The sequence below is a fragment of the Engystomops pustulosus genome, chromosome 10, assembly GCF_040894005.1.
Source record: "Engystomops pustulosus chromosome 10, aEngPut4.maternal, whole genome shotgun sequence".
Lineage (NCBI taxonomy): Eukaryota > Metazoa > Chordata > Amphibia > Anura > Leptodactylidae > Engystomops > Engystomops pustulosus.
Window position 1 is genome coordinate 63,644,611 of NC_092420.1, and position 18,576 is coordinate 63,663,186.

At 42.7% G+C, this 18,576-nt stretch overlaps 1 protein-coding gene across 1 annotated transcript; it reads right to left on the bottom strand.

The window, feature by feature from the left end:
* Window positions 1-3,362: 3,362 nt before the first annotated feature.
* On the bottom strand, window positions 3,363-5,104 carry LOC140104346 (uncharacterized). Its single transcript, XM_072127868.1, has 3 exons — window positions 4,531-5,104; window positions 3,841-4,236; window positions 3,363-3,710 (listed from the first exon to the last, which is right to left on the bottom strand). Exons 1-3 carry the CDS (start codon window positions 5,080-5,082, stop codon window positions 3,696-3,698), a joined length of 963 nt encoding a protein of 320 aa, XP_071983969.1. The 5' UTR covers window positions 5,083-5,104; the 3' UTR covers window positions 3,363-3,695.
* Window positions 5,105-18,576: the final 13,472 nt, after the last annotated feature.

Sequence of the window (18,576 nt, forward strand, 5' to 3'; positions counted from 1 at the left end):
CAAACAACTCTTTAGCAATTAGTTTCGCAGAGGTGTGCCGCAGTGGGATGGCCTCAGGATATCGGGTAGCATAGTCCATGACTACCAGGATATGCTGATGCCCCCGAGCAGATTTAACTAAAGGACCGACCAAATCCATGGCGACCCTTTCAAAGGGTACCTCAATAATGGGCAGAGGTACCAACGGACTTCGAAAGTGTACCATGGGAGCATGCAATTGACAATCAGGGCAAGTTTCACAATACCTTTTTACCCTATCATATACTCCTGGCCAGTAAAAACGCTGCAAGATGCGTTCCAGAGTTTTTGTGGTACCTAGGTGCCCTCCCATCACATGATTATGTGCAAGGTCTAACACCATCGGACGATATGGCTGAGGCACCATTAACTGCTCCCGGGTTTCACCGTGGACCTTATCAATGCGGTACAATAACTCCTGATTTACCACCACACGAGGGAACAACTTATCCGCACCTGGGTGCTGAGGTACGCCATTAATCTCTACCACATTTTCTCTGGCGCGGACCAGAGTGGGGTCCTGGAGTTGGGCAGTACCAAAGTTGTCACGGGATACCTCCAAATCAGACAACTGCGGTCCTGTCACTACCTCCTCAGTTTCGCCTGCCATAACATCTAGGGGAAACATTACACTTCCATCTTCTGTGGCGGTCACCCCTACGGCAGGAACTCCAGAGTCTGGGTCATCAGGCTCGGCTTCAGAGATCTGACCAGACAACACAGGAGAACAACCCCCCAACTCTTGGTTTCCCCGCCATAGAGTCCAGAACATGGGGAAGTCCCGTCCCAAGATAAGGTCATGGGGCAAGTTCTTGACAACCGCTGCCTCATGTAGCGTCTCTCCACAAGAGGTCTGGAAGTTAATAACTGTGGTGGGGTAGTCCTTTACGTCCCCATGGATGCACAGGACTCCAATTGTGCGCCCTGTGACCGCCTTGGGGTCTGTGAGGGACCCATTAATCAAGGTCACCCGACTGCCTGAGTCCAGCAGGGCCAACGCTGGATGCCCTGCCACAGTCACCCGGCACAGGTGGCGCTCATCAGCAGAGTCGGGGCTAGTAGCTGTGTAGACAGGGGCAGCATAGAGAGAAACCCTTCTGGTGGAACTGCAGTCCATGGGCTCTGAGGAATTGGGGCAATGGGCTGCAATATGACCTGGCTCATGGCAGGTCCAACAGGTGGGAGCCTCCCCCCTCCTCCTCCCCTGGGGTACTTCCCGGACATTGGGCGTTGTCCTGCCCCGGGAATTTGTGGGTGACAAGACCTTCCGTGCCTTAAGGCCTGTCTTGGTATAAGGGGCTTTCTTTGTTAGGGCCTGAGTGGCACAAAACCTCTCCACCAACCCCACCAGCGCATCGGCATCAGACGGGTCCCCGCGTCCCACCCATTGTTGGATCTCACCCGGCAAGGCCCTCAGGAAACGGTCGAAAACAACCTTCTCGACCATCTGGGCTGGGGTTGATGTCTCAGGCTGAAGCCACTTGCGGACCAAGTGAACAAGTTGGTGCATCTGCCCCCTCGGTGGTAGCGCCTCCTGGTATCTCCAGCTATTCACTCTTTGAGCGCGTAGATGCTGATCAACTCCTAGTCGGGCCAAGATCTCTGCCTTTACCTTGGAGTAGTCCCGGGCATACTCCTCGCTCAGGTCGTAGTATGCCTGCTGGGGATCAGCGACGAGGAAGGGGGCCAACACCTCTGCCCAGTGCTGCTGTGGCAACCTCTCTCGGGTGGCCACCCTCTCAAAGCCTGTCAGATAGGCCTCCACATCATCCTCGGCGGTCATCTTGGTCATAGCTTTGCGGACCTCTTTCCTGGCGTCCTTCACCGTCATTGCTGGGACAGTCCTTTGCTGAGCAGCGGTCAGGGCTGTTATCTGCTGGAGCAGCAATCTGTTTGTCTCTTGCTGCTGCACGTTGGACTGGACAAGCTGCTTGATTAACTCCTCCATGGCTGTGGCTTGCAGCTTCAGTGCTGTCAACTTCCAGGACATGCACTAGTGTATACTTCACTGCACTTTGCCCGCTCCAATCCACCATATGTGGGGAATTGCTCTGGTAGTTGACAGGTAGCAGTGCAAGAAGCAGTGACACACGCAGGTTTAAAAGTCCAACTTAAGTGTTTATTCACACTTGCAAAACAGAACACAAATTCAGCCTTGGCTTAGGCACATGCAAAAACATTATAAAAGTAATTCCTGCCCGGCTAGGCGCTGTCTAATACATTTGACGGACCCTAGCTATCCGGGTACCAGGCTGCCTGGCACACGCTCTTGGCCAGCAGCAAGACAGGAGACCCTCAGTTACCTTTGCTGTGAGAATGCAATCTCGCTTTCAGCTCTCCAGGTAGGGCCTCTCCTACTGCTTCTGGCCTGCAGACTAAATCAGGCCCTAACGAGGCCTGAGACCTGCACCTGTGGGCTATACAAAAGCCCAGGACCGAAGCCCGGGTGGAGTAGGAGTCCCACTACCAGCCTACCCCTACTCCATAATAAGCAGGCCCAGTACGGACATTACTAATGTGTCTGTGTTAGCTAGGCCAACACAGACAAAACAGACTATTCCTGCTTATCATGTCTGCATTAACCCTTGGGTTACTGCAGACAAACCCAGGGCTTTTACCACACACCCTTCATCTGCCTGTAGGACAGATAGCGGTTTTCCCACACAACACCTCTCACTTTCTCACACCATCTAAAAAGAGTGTTCCAAAAAATGTAAAATTAGTAAGTGATAGATATGTGGAAAACCTAGTGAACATAAAAAACGTGAGGAAGAACATATAGAAGCAAGCCGACTACACGGCGGTGACCCGAGGGATATCAAGTTCACCGCCGCGTAGTAGCCGGCAACAATGTAGGAAAAGGTCCATTAATAAATGTATATCTAAATCATAAGAGGACCAATGTGTGATGGAGTGATAAGTAAACGATGATGAGGATGATTCCTGTGAGCAAACTGCAATAAGAGAGGAGGAAGAAGGGAGAAGGGGGTGGGGGGGGGGAGGGAGAAAGTAGGGAGAAGAAGAATAGAAAGAAGAGAATAAGTAAGAGAATGGACTAGTGAGTAAGTGAGAAATGGGAGACGATAAACCCTTACATAAGTAGAAATTGTATATCTAATCCTTATAAAAACCCGCATATAGGAGGTCTTCGTTTAATCCAGAGGGGGCCAGTGAATTGAGTTGATAAATCCACTTAGATTCTATTCGGAGGAGCTCTTTAGTCCGATTTCCCCCCCGTTGGTTCCAGTGTAACCTCTCCATTCCACAAACCCGAAGACTGTGGTTTTTGCCCTGGTGTGCCTGGTGGAAATGGGCAGCCACCGATGAGAGGGTCTTACCTTTCATGAGGTCATTGGCGGCCGTTGTGATGGAAGAGAGGTGCTGTTGTATTCGTTTTCGCAGTTCTTGTCCCGTCTGTCCAACGTAAATCATGGGGCAGGAGCATGTGAGCACGTAGACCACTTCTTTGGTCCTGCAATTTATATAGTCGTAAAGTCTATATGATGATTGGTTGTTAGGATGAACAAAGGTACTGGTCTTTAGAATCCGTGGGCAGACCGAGCAGTCCCCACAGGGGAATGAACCCTTTAGGCGTTGACCCCTAGCGAGCGATGTGGTGGGTCTCTGAAAGTGACTGGAAGTAAGTACATCTTTAAGATTCCGTGCCCTTCTAGAGATCAACCTCGGTTTATCTGAAATATGAACATGTAATCTTTTGTCACTCAGCAAAATATCCCAGTTATTTTCCAAGATGTGGTAGATATCCGACCACTGATTGTTAAAGGTAGTGATCAGGCAGGGTTTGGATTCAGTGTTCCGTACCTGAGGTTCCAGTAGGGTCTTGCGGTCACTGTCCCTGGCCCTGATGAATGCCTTGGAGATAACCTTCTTCGGGTATCCCCGTGCTTGGAATCTTTCAGTTAGGTCTTTTGCTTGTGTGCGGAAATCCATATCATCGCAGCAATTTCGACGGACACGGAGGAATTGTCCCACTGGAATACTCGTTCTTAAGTGTTTGGGGTGAAAACTGGCAAAAGACAGAAGGTTGTTGGTAGCGGTCGGTTTCCTAAACAGTGATGTTACCAGACGAGTCCCATTCTTACCAATCTTCAAATCCAGAAATTCAACAGAAGTTTCAGAGGTATGAGCCGTGAGTTTAATTTTCCAGGGATTAGAGTTCAGACATCTGAAAAAATCCTGAAATTCATCAGTCGTTCCCTGCCAAACCAGAAGCACATCATCAATATACCTATGCCATCCCACCACATGAGCCCGGAACGCAGCCAATTGGTACACGATGCGCTCCTCCCACCACCCCAAAAATAGGTTGGCGTAGGCCGGAGCGCACCGTGCACCCATGGCGGTTCCTGACACCTGTTTGAAGTATGATCTATCAAATATAAAATAATTTTGGTGGAGGATTAAGGCTAATAGGTCTAAAATGAATGAGTCGTGTCGTCGATCGAGTGATCCTTCTTTGTCGAGAAAATATTCCACAGACTCCAGACCTACCTGATGACCAATAATGGTGTAGAGGGATTCCACATCAAGTGTGATTAGTAGTGCATTCGTCGGGATGGTCAGATTTTCGATCTGTTGTATCAAGTGTGTAGTGTCACGGACGTACGCAGGGAGTTTGAGGACCATCGGCTGTAGAAAAAAATCAACATATGAGCAAAGTTTTTCATTCAGTCCCCCAATTCCAGATACTATTGGCCTACCTGGAGGCTCTTGTAGGGACTTATGAATCTTGGGCAACATATAGAAGGTCGGGATTTTTGGGTTGTCCACCGTCAAAAATTTGTTTTCTTTTTTGTTGATGATACCGCAGTCAAGTGCCGCTTTAAGTGTGCGGTCAATTTTATTCTTAAATACCTGCGTTGGGTCAGAGGGGAGCTGCACATAGAAATCTTTGTTATCAAGTTGTCGTTTCGCTTCCTTGATATATAATTCAACTGGCCAAATCACGATGTTACCCCCCTTGTCTGCTTCCTTTATTAGGAAGTTCTTGTTGTTACGTAAACCCATCAAAGCTTGCCGTTCCTGTTTAGTTAGATTCTCCATTCTGTTCTTATCGTCCCTCAACTTTTTGATATCCGCCGTTACCCACTCAAAGAAGATTTGTATAGCCGGGAAAAGTTTAAAGTTCGGGGTGTTTTGTGATGGAGTTCGCATAGGAAAAGATTTCCTACCTGTCGGTGTGTCATTTTCATCCAGCAATTCCAATAGGTCCCTCAGGACGCGTCTGTCATTTTCGGGTAGGGCATCCATCAATGACGGTTGGTGGTACAGTAACTTAAACGTTAGCTGTCGACAAAAGAGATATACATCTTTGGTTAACTCAAATTTGTTAAGTGTATTCATAGGTGAAAATGACAATCCTTTTTGTAAGATCCCAATCTCAGTTGCAGTAAACTCATATGTGGATAAGTTAATAATCTGTAAGGTATTTGAAGTACCTTTCTTCCCCCTTGCCGGTCTGTCTCTCTTGTAGGTTGGTGACCAATCACGGTGTCGTGGTGCTCTTTTCTTGTTTTTAGAGCTTGTACCTTCATCTTGTGATGTATCTTGCTCACTAGTGTCTGAAGATGGTAGCTCACTAGAGGCAGATTGTGTATAAGAAGTAGTTGGCCGGGGACGTTGAAAGGTGCGTCTCCTGTTGCCTTTATGGTTCCACTTGAAGATACGTCCATTCTCATAGTCCCTTTTGTCTCTGGCAAATTTCTCCTTTTTGCCCTTAATTATTTCCTTTTCATATGCATCAATAGTTTCTTTAAGTTTCGCTTGGAATGGGATGACCTGCGTGTCTCGGTCAAACTTCTCAAGGTCGACCTCCGCTTTTTTAATCTGTTCACGAATTCGGCTTAGAAGGCCTCTATCGTGATCTAGGAGCATATTGATCAGTATAAATGAGCATTGGTGTAAACCTTTTTCCCAGCGCTCTTTCTCGTCATCTACCACTTCCCATGATGGGAAGATATGTATTCTCAAGCCCCTAGGCGACATTTTTAATTTGTGATATTCCTCCAAACTCCTAATGTTCCACCAGACTCTCGTCAGAGCTCTATGTGCCTCCAATAAATCGTTACTCACGGTTTTAAAATCATCGTCCTGTCTCACTTCACCTGTATTTGAAAAAATGGAAGGGACCTGATGAGTCCAAGCTGCCTCACGGGCTTGTAGGTCCATCTTAAAGGTACAACTAGGGTATAAGAGAGAGTAATAAGTTAGGCCAAAGCCTAGTCAACACTGTGTTTGTGTCACATGACCCAGAGAAATACACTGTATATATAGGACAGTGTCACAAATAGATACTTTGAACAATATTTATATAGTTGGGTCTATCAAACTGTAAGACACCCAGTACAATAGCTTGAAGGAAGTGCATTGGGAATTCCTGCATGTAAATCTCATGTATTATACCAAATGGTGGAGCCATAACCTGAGGGGATGGAACAAAATTAAAATTTGGCAAAATACAACACCACAAAATGAGTTCTGCAGTGTAACACCTTAATTGAGTTCCTATATCAAGGTCTAATGTTACTTTCCTTTCCAATTTATGAATGCCCTTTGTCCAATTGATGAATGAGCTTATTATACTCATGTTGGAAGATTCCATTAAAGTATGATCAATGGAGTCAAAGTAGTCTTTATATAAAAATAAAGGAATTATATTGTGCACACAGATTACACAGCGCGGCACAGAGCTTGCCAAATTGGTCCCTGTTCCCAATGGGGCTCACTATCTAAATAACCTACCAGTATGTTTTGGAGTGTGGGAGGAAACTGGAGTATGCGGAGGAAACCCACGCAAACACAGAGAGAACAAACAAACTCTTGGCAGATGTTGACTCTGGGACTTGAACACAGGTCCAAAGCGCTGCAAAACTGCAATGTTAACCACTAAGCCACCGTGCTACCCTAGAAGATTTACCATTAAAATCCAGCATGGATAAACCACTCATAGATTTGGGCACAGTGACTGTGATTTGCTTAATTTTGATGTTAATATTCCTTTAATAAAAATATATTTTATTCATCCATTACTGATTTTTTTTTATCCCGGTTGTAACTGGTCCTTAATGATGTCTCTTGTTTATGATGTCCTGTTTGTGTTTAGATTACTTCTGTAGCCAAACACTGACCTCAAAGTCATAATTAGCACTGGCCTCAGGAGTCATGCTAGTTGTATACACTAGTTAGGTGTCTGGCTATAACCAAAAGTGGTACTGAAACATTCCCCACCTTGGCCTAGCCTTTTCTTGGGGCCTAGAGGCAGCCAGGGCCCAGAATACCTGAGTGGCTGGTGGTTGCGGCGTAGGCACGCTAGTGGCACGGTGCTTGGTATGGGGACTGGAGGGCTGTCCTACAGCCTGGCCGGTCTCCAGCAGGTGATGTTGGCAAGAAATGATGTGGAGGGAGAGGCCGTGGTACTGGTTCTCCCTGGGGCAGCCCTTGGAGTCTGTAGTATGTGTCCCTGGTAGATAGATGGGGCGCCCTTGGTGGTGATACAGCTGTAGCAGGGACCAGACGTAGGCAATGTTGTGCATAAAAGTAACTTACAGTTCTTTATTTAACCAACGGTAACAACACGCCAAACGATTCTGTACAAGTGCAGTACTGGAGTGATCTTGGAGAGGAACCTCAGGAGTTGTCTCACCAGCCTGGATGCAGGGGAAGGCTGGGATGTAGCTGTGTCCAATCCTGGAAGCTGCAGCTTTGTCCTGTTTGTCCTGTGTCACTCTATGTGAAGTTGCTGAGCTGAGGCCTAGCAGGCCTGTTTGCAGAGCATGTGATCTAAGAGATGCTTCTCTGTCAGAAGCTTCTGGAACTCTCTCTAACTCCTCCCCTGACTAAGGGTTTAGTTACTCCTCCTCCAATCACAATCCAGTTACAAAAGGTGAAAAATCATTGGATAATAACATTAACATTGCTTTAACCCTTGCCTATCCAGGCAGAATCTACTGCTGCACAATTACCTGAGCATATGTGTAGTGTCCTGCAGGGGAGCTGATCAGACTCACTACCAGGGGGACACACATTTAAGGGGCTTATTCGCAATTCCTCTACCATGCGCATTGGCAGGGACGTTGCAGTACAATAGGGGAATGACCTACTGCATGGGTGAGTTGTTGGGGTCATGTATCTTTATTTCTGCCACTCAAATTGTCTCATTTTTGCGACTTTTGGTGTTTTTTGCGACATTTTACTGTAGGAACCAGTGTCACCATCATTTATATACTGTCTTATAGTCAAACAGCAATCTGGGAATGAGATGTGCAATGCTGTGTAACTAAACTTGCTTTACTGGAGACAGAGGAAGATGAATGGGAAGAGGGAGTTGAGTTGTAATGTCAGCTATATCAGTTGCCGCTCTGCTTTTAGGAACAGATATAAGGTTCCACACACATGGTAGATGTGAGGGCACAGTGGTATGTGGAGACACTCTGTGTCACTATAGGAAGCCCCATGTGGAATCGCACTTTGACATGCCAATGTAGGAAATTGAGACGTATGTTATGGCACCATAAGGGAAAAGCTGAATAAAGCAGAATCCACACCTCAGCTGCTGCAGATCATCATAATACATGCCTCACCATCATCACATACAGATCTTCCACTTTACAGCATCTTCAGTTGGAGAAAAACTTTGTAATGAATGTCTCACCTTTATAGAACATCATAAAACACAATTCAGCTGCTGCAGAACATCAATATACACATCACTGCTAATAGTCTCCATCTTGGCTGTTGCAGGATACCATCAAAATCCACACCTTGTCTGAGGCAGAACACCATTATAATCCACACCGCTCCATTCAAACCACACCAAGAGCATCACCGAAACCTCAGCTGACCATTCTCATATCAAGCACTAGTAGAAAAGAAGCGTTCCCTTACAAAGAGGTTTAGTATCAGCCATGGATTCTATTGTACAACTAGTAACAAGGTGACCATCCAAATACAGATCAGTGCTGTCCAAACCTGCAGATTTTACTTTCTAACCCCCCACCCCTCACTACCTATATGGATTCTAGGTTAAGGATGGGGTACGTTGAAAAATTAATAGTTGTAGGATCTGCTGGCTGGTATTAGTCTAAAGTGTAAAGAATATTAGAAGCTTGGGCTACGACTTGTATATGATTATTCAATCCTGAAAAAAGTGGCACATGGGTCCGATGCAGTATGTCTGCACTAAGTTCTGTTCAGAAGAGACTATTGGTAAGTGACAATGACAAGTGTTTATTATTACAACAATCCGAGCTATAACATTGCAAGAAAGATGTCAAATATATACAATTAACAGGATTTTAAAATCTGCTTCTTCAGAGTGGCAAGGGTATATGTGTGATTCCAGGCACGGCTGCCATTAGGGTAGGGTGTGAAGAAGCTGGCACAACAAGATTTACACTTTCATCTGCACTAGCTGCCTTGTGACTGAATGTGTGGCTACTTACACAGAGGAACAGAAGGGACAACCCGAGAAAATAAAGATAAGAGTATCAGTACAGAGACGACTCTTTAACTACAGTTAGTTTTATAGCACCAGTGCCTTATATAGGGGATATACAATGTAAACACCAAACAGCACTATATCTACTTATGCACGGTAAATTAATCCAGTTATCCAGACTTTTAGGTCAGTTCAAGAATCCATAATAGTCACCTATTTAGGCCAAAACCAGTAACGGATTTTCGAGGAATGGGAAAAAGCATGAATGAATGTACTTGTATACTAGGCCTTCCTGCTTAATTCACTCCTAGGTTTAGCTAAAAATCTATTAAACCAGAGACACAGGTGGATTTTTTGTTGATTGTTTGAACATATTTTGCAGTCTTATCTTTTATCCCAAAATGAATTGACAAGGAAATTGGAAATTTTAAGGAAGAACTTAATGACCTGCTCCACAAATTGGTTCCCATAGAGGTCTATAGTATGGTGAGTACAAAGTGTCTCAATGCACAGTGACTGCTGGGATTGATAGGGTAGGTCCTATTATAGACCTGAATAGCTGTGCTTCCACCCTGCTTCTCATGGAGCGGAATAGGGTTAGGAGAGTACAGCCAAAGTGAGCACATGTATGTGTAAATGTACTGACCACAATGTACATTTGTGTCTGACGCACCACAAAATTCTGTACATGAAAAGGCATTTTGGACGGTTCACCACATTTATTACTGTGACTCAACAGAAATGTGTCAAACACAATTCTGTGTCAAAGGAGCACCAAAAAAAGATGGTTCTCTCTTCTCTAACTGTGCGCTACATTTCATGATTCTGTCACACACTGAAAACTTCACAGGGAAACTGCATAACTTTTGATAAATGTGGGTCTTTGTGTTTGTCCGATTTCTATATTCTGGTATCCTCCTCTTCTGTCTGTATTAAGACTACCCCTTTGCTTTTCCATTTTGTACTGTGTTTGCGCTTTTTGTTGTGACCTTTCTTCATCTCCGTAGTTTGCACTTTGGTGCATGGTTGTCCAGGCAAAAGGAGGGAGAGCTGGGAATTGGGGATAGTATTAGGGCCCACTGTCACATGTTCGTTTCCAGAGCCGGCATTAACCTTTTTCGTTGTTTTACACTTCCCCAAATTTTAGAGTTACATAATGAAATATATTGAATGTTGTTGCTTTGTAACTTAATATGGTCACAGAACTCTTCAGTAGCTTGTTATAGTCTTATATTTTCCTATTCATAGTAATCTAGAGGTTAATCTCCAGATTGCCTTTCATGTCAAAATCCAGAAAGTTCCTTAAAGTGAGTCAGATTTTATTTTTTGCTATGTTTCGACACACAGAGGCCCCGGCATTATCACGGACTGCCAGAGCAGCTGAGCACAATTGTCTAAAAGGAAAAATAATAAATGGCAATGACTTTGTGTAGGGAAAAGGGAAACAGCTGGAAGGTCAAAGGAAACAGGTGATTCTCTGGGTAAATCCTATCCTTAAAGTTGTAGAAAGTTGTTTTTTTTTCTTTAATGACAAACTTGTAGGAACCACAAATTCAATTGGAATTCAGCAATGAGGAAGTACAGGTTTATTTGCTTGAAGTTGCTTGACATTTACATTCAAGGACCCTCTTCCTAGCAGCAGAGGGCATTTGGACAAAATACAGCAATATCCACAAGGGAAGATTTCTTATAAGAGCCAATAAGTACAAAACAATCCCTATACCCCATGGGAAATAAATGAGTATTGTTTTTTCTATGAAAGTGATTTTATACTTTTCATTTTGCCTGGCTTTCAGCATCACTGGAAGAAATGATATGATTACATCTGTCTATCCATTGAAAATTCCACCCAAATGCATATAGGGCAAGTTATCCATTAGTTGTGACATTATATGTCATGTATACAATTCATACAAAGTCAGTCTTTCAGGCGCCCACCGGACATGTTGTGTAGCAAAATTTCCATTCATGTTTTATTTGACCTATCAAGGGCATAGTTGTAAATTTAAATTTAGAGGCAGAAAGTAAAGTAGGACTTTTACTCTGATGTTACATAATGTATAGAATACAGACTCTGCATATTTAATGAAGTCATTATATAGTATAAGGACAAGAGGCTTTCTAGGGTTTTTCCCTATGTCGCCACATGTCACTCAAATGAAAAAAAAAATTACTCCCAAAGCACTTCTAGCAATAAATAGACCCAATCTGGAATGGAGCCATAAGGAAACAACTTACTCCCATTTACTTGAATGGAGCTGCAGTAACCCACCCACTGCTACATTGTGTATGGACCTGTACTTCTGGCTCTGTGCACTATGTTTTACTGGTTTACATTCTGACAAGTGATCCTTTGTGATGACGTTCCTTTGGTGACCATGCTCCCAGGGTATGAGTGACTGTGTAAGTGGTCAGTGGGTCAATACCTAATGACTGAATATTAGATCTGCACAGTGCTTAAGAGTCAGTACTGATAAGTGAAATGGCCTAGCCACCCATGAGCTTGGATGTTTATGAATTGAGATCAATGGCCCAATCTGTTGAGTAATATTCCCAGCAGGACAATAAAACAGTACTTTACTGACAATAATGGAAAGTAATGGTGCCAGTCAAATGTCCATTTCTTAATCTTAACTATGGAGCCACATGCTAGAGATATTACTCCTGACCAGTACACATGGTGCACTTGTCCTTGTGTCCCTTTGGGATTATCCACATAAGGTCATCATTTCTAGTTGAGTTGTGTTTAGCAGGCTTCCTTTTTGTAGAGATGTGCGCTAAACAAATATAACACTGGTGATTTTCATAACCATATAAGTAGCCTTCACCAGTTCTGGAGTCTACTACAAGAGTCCACATACATATGATCATATGGTTGGATACATATACGTATGGTCTACAAATACTGATTGGATATCACTGCTGCACAATAGGTTGTGTCTACCTTTTAATTCACTAGATGTATTTAATTTTTGTTCATATTTTTGAGGATTCTACAAACGACCTCCCACAATGCGAGATTCTAGCAGCACAATCTTAATTCTTGCTCTACAGCATTTTATAATAATAATAATAGAGGTCAAGGGGACTTCAAACCCTTTGCTATAATGGAAAAGGCAAACCCTTTCCCTCAGGACATTGTAAGTAATAACCACAGAACAACAATAGTATTATGTGCTACGCAGCTAAAATCCAAACTAAACAGAAGAACAGCCTTCTAATTGCCATGAAGTCATACAGAAAATACACAGACACAGAGGGCATGGTACATATGGAGAGGACAGTTTGCCATTATTATAGTCTTGAAGGCTGGATTAACTTTTGTCATGGTTAATATATTGGGGTACCTACATCAATTATCTTCAGGGTGGCTATACCAGGTCCATATATAATATACATTAAGAGAATGGCCCATAGTGGAGCGTAAACTCCTTGATTGGCCAGAGCTGAAAGTCTTTACCAGAAACTTCATCTGCTGGAGAATTATGTGACTATGGTGTTCATGGAAGGCCATTTACCTGATAGGTTACCATATAAAACTACATTTCTATCGAGTCAATAGTTGGGTGTGAACTTACCAAAGATTTGTCCTAACCAGAGGTGTAGCTTGAAGACCTAATGCAGAATCTAATGCATATCAAATGTTTGTATTTACACATACCCATACCCATACAGGATCCCCACCTATGGAGCTACTCAGTCCAGAACTGGTCAGAAAGTTCATGAATCTGCAATCAATGAAAAATGTCAGGAGCTCTATGTATCCAGTTATCGCTTTTCAGACAAATTACACGGATAGTTCCTTTTAAAAACTCTAAATTCACCAAAACTCCAACTGTGGAATAGGTTCCCGTTCAGACTACAGTCATGTAATGCAGTTCTTCTCTTCCTTGTGTACATGTATACTTCTAAACTCTGTTTTCACTATAGGATATAATGCACAAATAGTGTAGCCTGCACAGATTACTTCAACTTTTCCTTTATTGGTTATATGCTCACATATAGTTATAAATGTATTGCGCATAAAAGCACAATCATTGTTTTGCTTGTCATCCATGCCAGACCCTGGGTTTCACCAATCTGGCTGCTTCCGGATACCAATGTAATGCAAAATCTGTAACAAGCCCCCTGATTTGGTAATTATGTAAAGTTACCTTTGACCCCTAGTGAGTGTTACCTGCACAGCAACCAGAGTTCAGTTGCCCATATGAAAGTTAAAGGGCGATTGGATTATGCCGACAAAATTTGGTGGCACAAAGAGTTCACAATCCACGCAGGGGATGTATAATTATGGCACAAATTCTTCCATTTATTTTTTGAGGTGACAAAATAAAGGGTCTGGAGAAAAATAAAGTATGAAAAAAAATTGGAAAAACGTCTGACATGCTTGAGAACACGAGTTTTGATGCTTTTAAAATGGGATTGTTTCAAGAATATTCTCATGACAGGTCCTTGACATCCCAGCGCATGTACCCCAAGTGACAGAAGTATCTTTTTTTTGCTACTAGATATAAATATTGACAAATTGTTTTACACTCTGATTAAATTGGGATCTGCAATGGATTGAAATAGTTTAGTAGGAGAGGAAGGCGTAGCAGGAAATTGAGGTCACTAGGTCGTATTTCCTTTAAGAATTGTATTTTGAATGGAATGTGTGTGCCATTTAATTGAGTTTCTCGTGTGTTTTTTTTTTTTGTCCGAATATTAGGAAGTGATTGTATATTAAAGTTATGTTTAGGCCATTATTTATGACCATAACGTTTACTAATCCTGCATCTAATTTATAGGACTTTGTAGAAAACCCAGTTTCTGTGCATTGCTGCATGAAAATGTGTCATGTTACATATTTTAGACATATGCGTTCACCAGAGGCATGCCATTATAGGGAAGTCTCATGAACTGTTCTTCCGTAGCTAGCACAATATACTGATAGCGGTTATCAGCCGCTACTCGCCACATTCTTCGGTCTCATCCTTTTTCCTTGCATTTTAGTCACCGTCTCCACTGAATCAACCACTTTACTCATATGTGACCTTAATTACCTTAGTGATGACACTTACACTTCATTATTTATGAACTTGTCTTAGTAGCCTTATGCTTAGAACCCACAATGCACAGCTTCTAGCGTCTGAATGGAGGTTTCATTACTGCAGGATTATACTGGCTTTTTTATACTGTCATTTATTTTTATTAAATCCAAAAATGCACGTTCCACCTCATACAGCCTCTACTGCTCACATTCCAACTACTTTACATATAAAGATCACCACTGACGTATTGTATAGGGACTACACACACATACAATTACGGTAGATTAATCTACAACGGTATGAAGAGGTTTTAAGATATCAACATACCATATCCTTTAGTAAAGAGGATATGTTGAACCCCGAGAAATATTTTCCCTCTGTGTATGTAGGCAGGTGTGAGTAGGAATAGCATTGCCCACACTAAGAATGCATTGATACATGGGATGGGGGTAGGTCTAGGCAATTGGTGGCACTGTGCTAAGTAGACTGGTAAACCCAGCCCAGATATATCATTAAAGGGGTTTTCCCACAAAGAAAATTCTCAAATCTCAATCCCCTCAGGATGTTTACACAATAAAGATCATTTTAACCCTTTATTTTACAATTTTATATACTGTTTTTTCTGTTTTAGCTCCTATCACTCCCTAGGCTGGTCAGTGCAAAATTCCAGGGTGTGGGCTGGGACTCTCTAAGCAGACACATTATGATCCATTTAGTTCTGTGAGCAGACAGTGTGGTTAGGTTATCAGGGTACAAGGTTTATATACACTTTCATTTAGCTTCTGAAAATTGTATCTGAATCATAGAAAGAGAGATGATACAGATCAGAGATTAGATGATGAGATTCATGAGATGCCTACTACACACTTTCATCTTTGCTACATATCTGTTCTCACAGATGTGTGCCTGCCTCCCCTTTCCCCTGATATTTTATCTGCCTGCATTTTGCAGCTTCTCTCTCCTCACGATGTGCTGTTTGCTGGCAGGACTGCAGGGGGCGGAGCTAGAGTGGAGGGAGCTGAGAGAGAGACTCAGCACCACGGCTGTGACACAGAAATCCAAGACGCTAAGGCTAAATTCACACACACGTGTGCCCTCGATACCGTATCATGGTGGGCACACATCGGTGCCAGGGAGAAGAGGAGGAGATGACAGCCACTCACCCCCGCCATACAGCGCAGTGCGCCCATTGCCGGCCGTTTATACATCCCCCAGCGGCTGTGTGAATGAGGCCTAAGTCAGATGTTACAAGGCTGTGTCTAGGGACAACTGAAATTGAGAATGTGTTATTTTGTTATCCTGAGTATATTTAAGAAACTTGTCTTCGTGGGAATACCCCTTTAAGTGAATTCTTAGCTGTATTGCTTACAGGCTTCATTCTCCGATATCACATCCAGGTACTGGTGACCTTCAAGGGGTTGTCTTTCAGAAAATAATTCATATTGTTTGATAAGTTTTACAATTTTACAATATGCTTTCTGTATCAATTCCTCACTGTTTTCTAGATCTCTGCTTGCGGTCATTCTATAGGAAGTTGCCTTTTTTACTTCCTGTAGATATAAACCGGTCCCTGGTCATGTGATGTCACAAAGGTGAACGGTCTATCATATCTCACAGCTTTGATTACTCTCTATGATACTAACAAACTGTGCACCTACCTTTGGAATTTAAGGGACGTTTATATGGAACTCAGAAACGGGTTATTTTATATTATGTATTTTATATAAGTGACAGCAGCAGGATGAGGAGTTTGTACCGGTAATGAACGGGTGGGGAAGTGAGGAGTCAAATAAATAAACCTATAAATATAGAAAACATTATTAGCAAAGAAATATATTTCTGGGCAGATTGAGGATCTTAGGTTTCTCAGTAAAACTAAAATTCTTTGTTAAGACGACTTTTCCGTTTCCCTAAAGCCTATCCAAAAACCCAAAGCAGTAAAAAGAAAAAGTGCAAATGAAACCGATATTCAAATATTTGCTTTTCTGTTTTCCTCATTTTCCTCCTTTTTATTGGTTTTCACTAGAACATTGGATTCTCATGGTGACAAATCGCGGGCGTATGTAATTTCCCTGTGAACACCAGTGACAATTAAAACTATTTAAAGCCATTTGTCATTGTGGCTTTGTCTCAATGACAAAGCTAACAGTGTGAGCATAACATAGCATAATGGAAATATACCTTAAAAGCATTGCTGGGATGTTGAATTGCTTCTACGCTATTTTATATTATTGTTACATACTGGACTAACTAGTTGTGCTACCTTACATGACTATCCCATGAGATACCATCTGTGAAATATAAAAACAGGTGATTAGTTTCATATTTCTCAGCTTGTGTACCCTGCTGTTAAGTTAGAGAAAGCATGTCATTAGAAAATGAAAATCAAAGACGCAATATATAGAAGACGTTATTACTGACATTTCATGATCTGTTTGTAAAGATGAGTGAAACTAATAAATTGCTCACAGAACAACGGTGGGTGGAAGCAAAGCTTAAAGGACCTCTACATCTACTGGAGAACGAGCTCAGACATACATTTGCACATCACACATGACTTCAGTTCAGAGCTACTTGAATTTACACAAAGGAAAATACATAATTAATAATTATATTATCTAATATTATCACAATTATCATCTTATAGAGGCCCTTTCATCACCTTCACCATCTGTAGTTCTCTACATCCTATCATCTGAGCAATCAGTGCTATTTTTTTCATATTAGAATATGCTGATTAGATCAACAGTCAGGTGGGCGTTCCTGCAACGAAGTAGACAGGATGGCACCACCCACTTGGCAGTACACAGTTAAATTAGCATATGGAGCACTAAAGCTAATTGCATTACTCAGGAATGGTGGAGGTAAGTAAACGAGTTCCAACTATGATGGAGTCTTGCAAATACCATTTAAAGAGGACCGTTCACCACCTCACACATGTGAAGATTATCATACCAACCTGTAGGGGCTGCTACACAGATTCAGGCACACTTGGAATTTTCCTTCTAGCCCCCGCGGTAGCAGAGATTTAATTCCCAATTTATGACCATTACAATCTGTGTTTGGTCAGAGAGGAGGAGCTGGGGCTGGAGATGGAGGCGTGTGTTTTGCTAATCTTCTCTCATGGTGTGGCACGCAATGTCAGAGAAGCGATTATTAATATTGATCTGTGAGTTTTTTCTATGTTCATCTAGTGGTTGTGTTCACACACATTCCGCTAATATACTGTTGACATTATGTTTACGATGTTTCGACAGTTTTGCTTGTGGTTGCATTTATGCGGTGTTTGCGCCAGTAGCGATTAACCGGCATTTGCGGCAGTAATGATTACACGGCGTTTGCCCGAGTAACGATCACGTGACGTTACGATTACGCGCCATTTTCGGCAGTTACAAGATTAGCATAAGACACGCCTCCAGCTCCTGCCCCAGCTCCTCCTCTCTGACCAAACACAGATTGTAATGGTTAGATCTCGTGACTAATAACTCTGCAACCGTGAGGGCTAGAAAGAAAATTCAAAGTACCCGTGAATCTATGTAGCAGCCCCTACAGAATGATAGTATGATAATCTCCATATAAGTGAAGTAGCGAAAAGTCCTCTTTAATAAGCAAGCAAAAAGTTACAGATGATAAAACAATTCCCAAACTATTGAAAACCTAAAAGGTTCTTTGTACTATGTTTAGCCAGTGGTTAAATAGATATAAGTTGAGAGACCTCCATTGTTGATCCTTTTATTGGTTAAAGGAAACCTACCACCACGGATCTACCTATTAAGGTAGATCCGGGGGCAGGTTCATCTAATTTATTGGATAGCCCTTGTTAGGGCTAATCCTTTAGTCCCCAAAATTTTTTATAATTTTAATTGCCCTAATATGCAAATTACTAAAGAGGCTACTCGGCATTGAGCAGCCGGAGCTGAGGCTACTCCATGCCCCAGTAGCCTCTTGCAATCCGCCTACAAATCCATTATCAGTGTGCAGTTATGAGGAGCTGTGGGTACTCTTCTGCAAAGTCGGGTTCTGCACATGCACAGAGCATAGGCCGGCTGCTGCACGGTCTTGTCTCCGAAG

Coding starts and splice junctions, on each gene's coding strand:
- LOC140104346 (XM_072127868.1), bottom strand. CDS start 5,082: ATGGAGAATCTAACTAAACAGGAACGGCAAGCTTTGATGGGTTTACGT. Junction 4,237..4,530: donor ACACCATTATTGGTCATCAG/GTAGGTCTGGAG, acceptor CTGGTTTGGCAG/GGAACGACTGATGAATTTCA.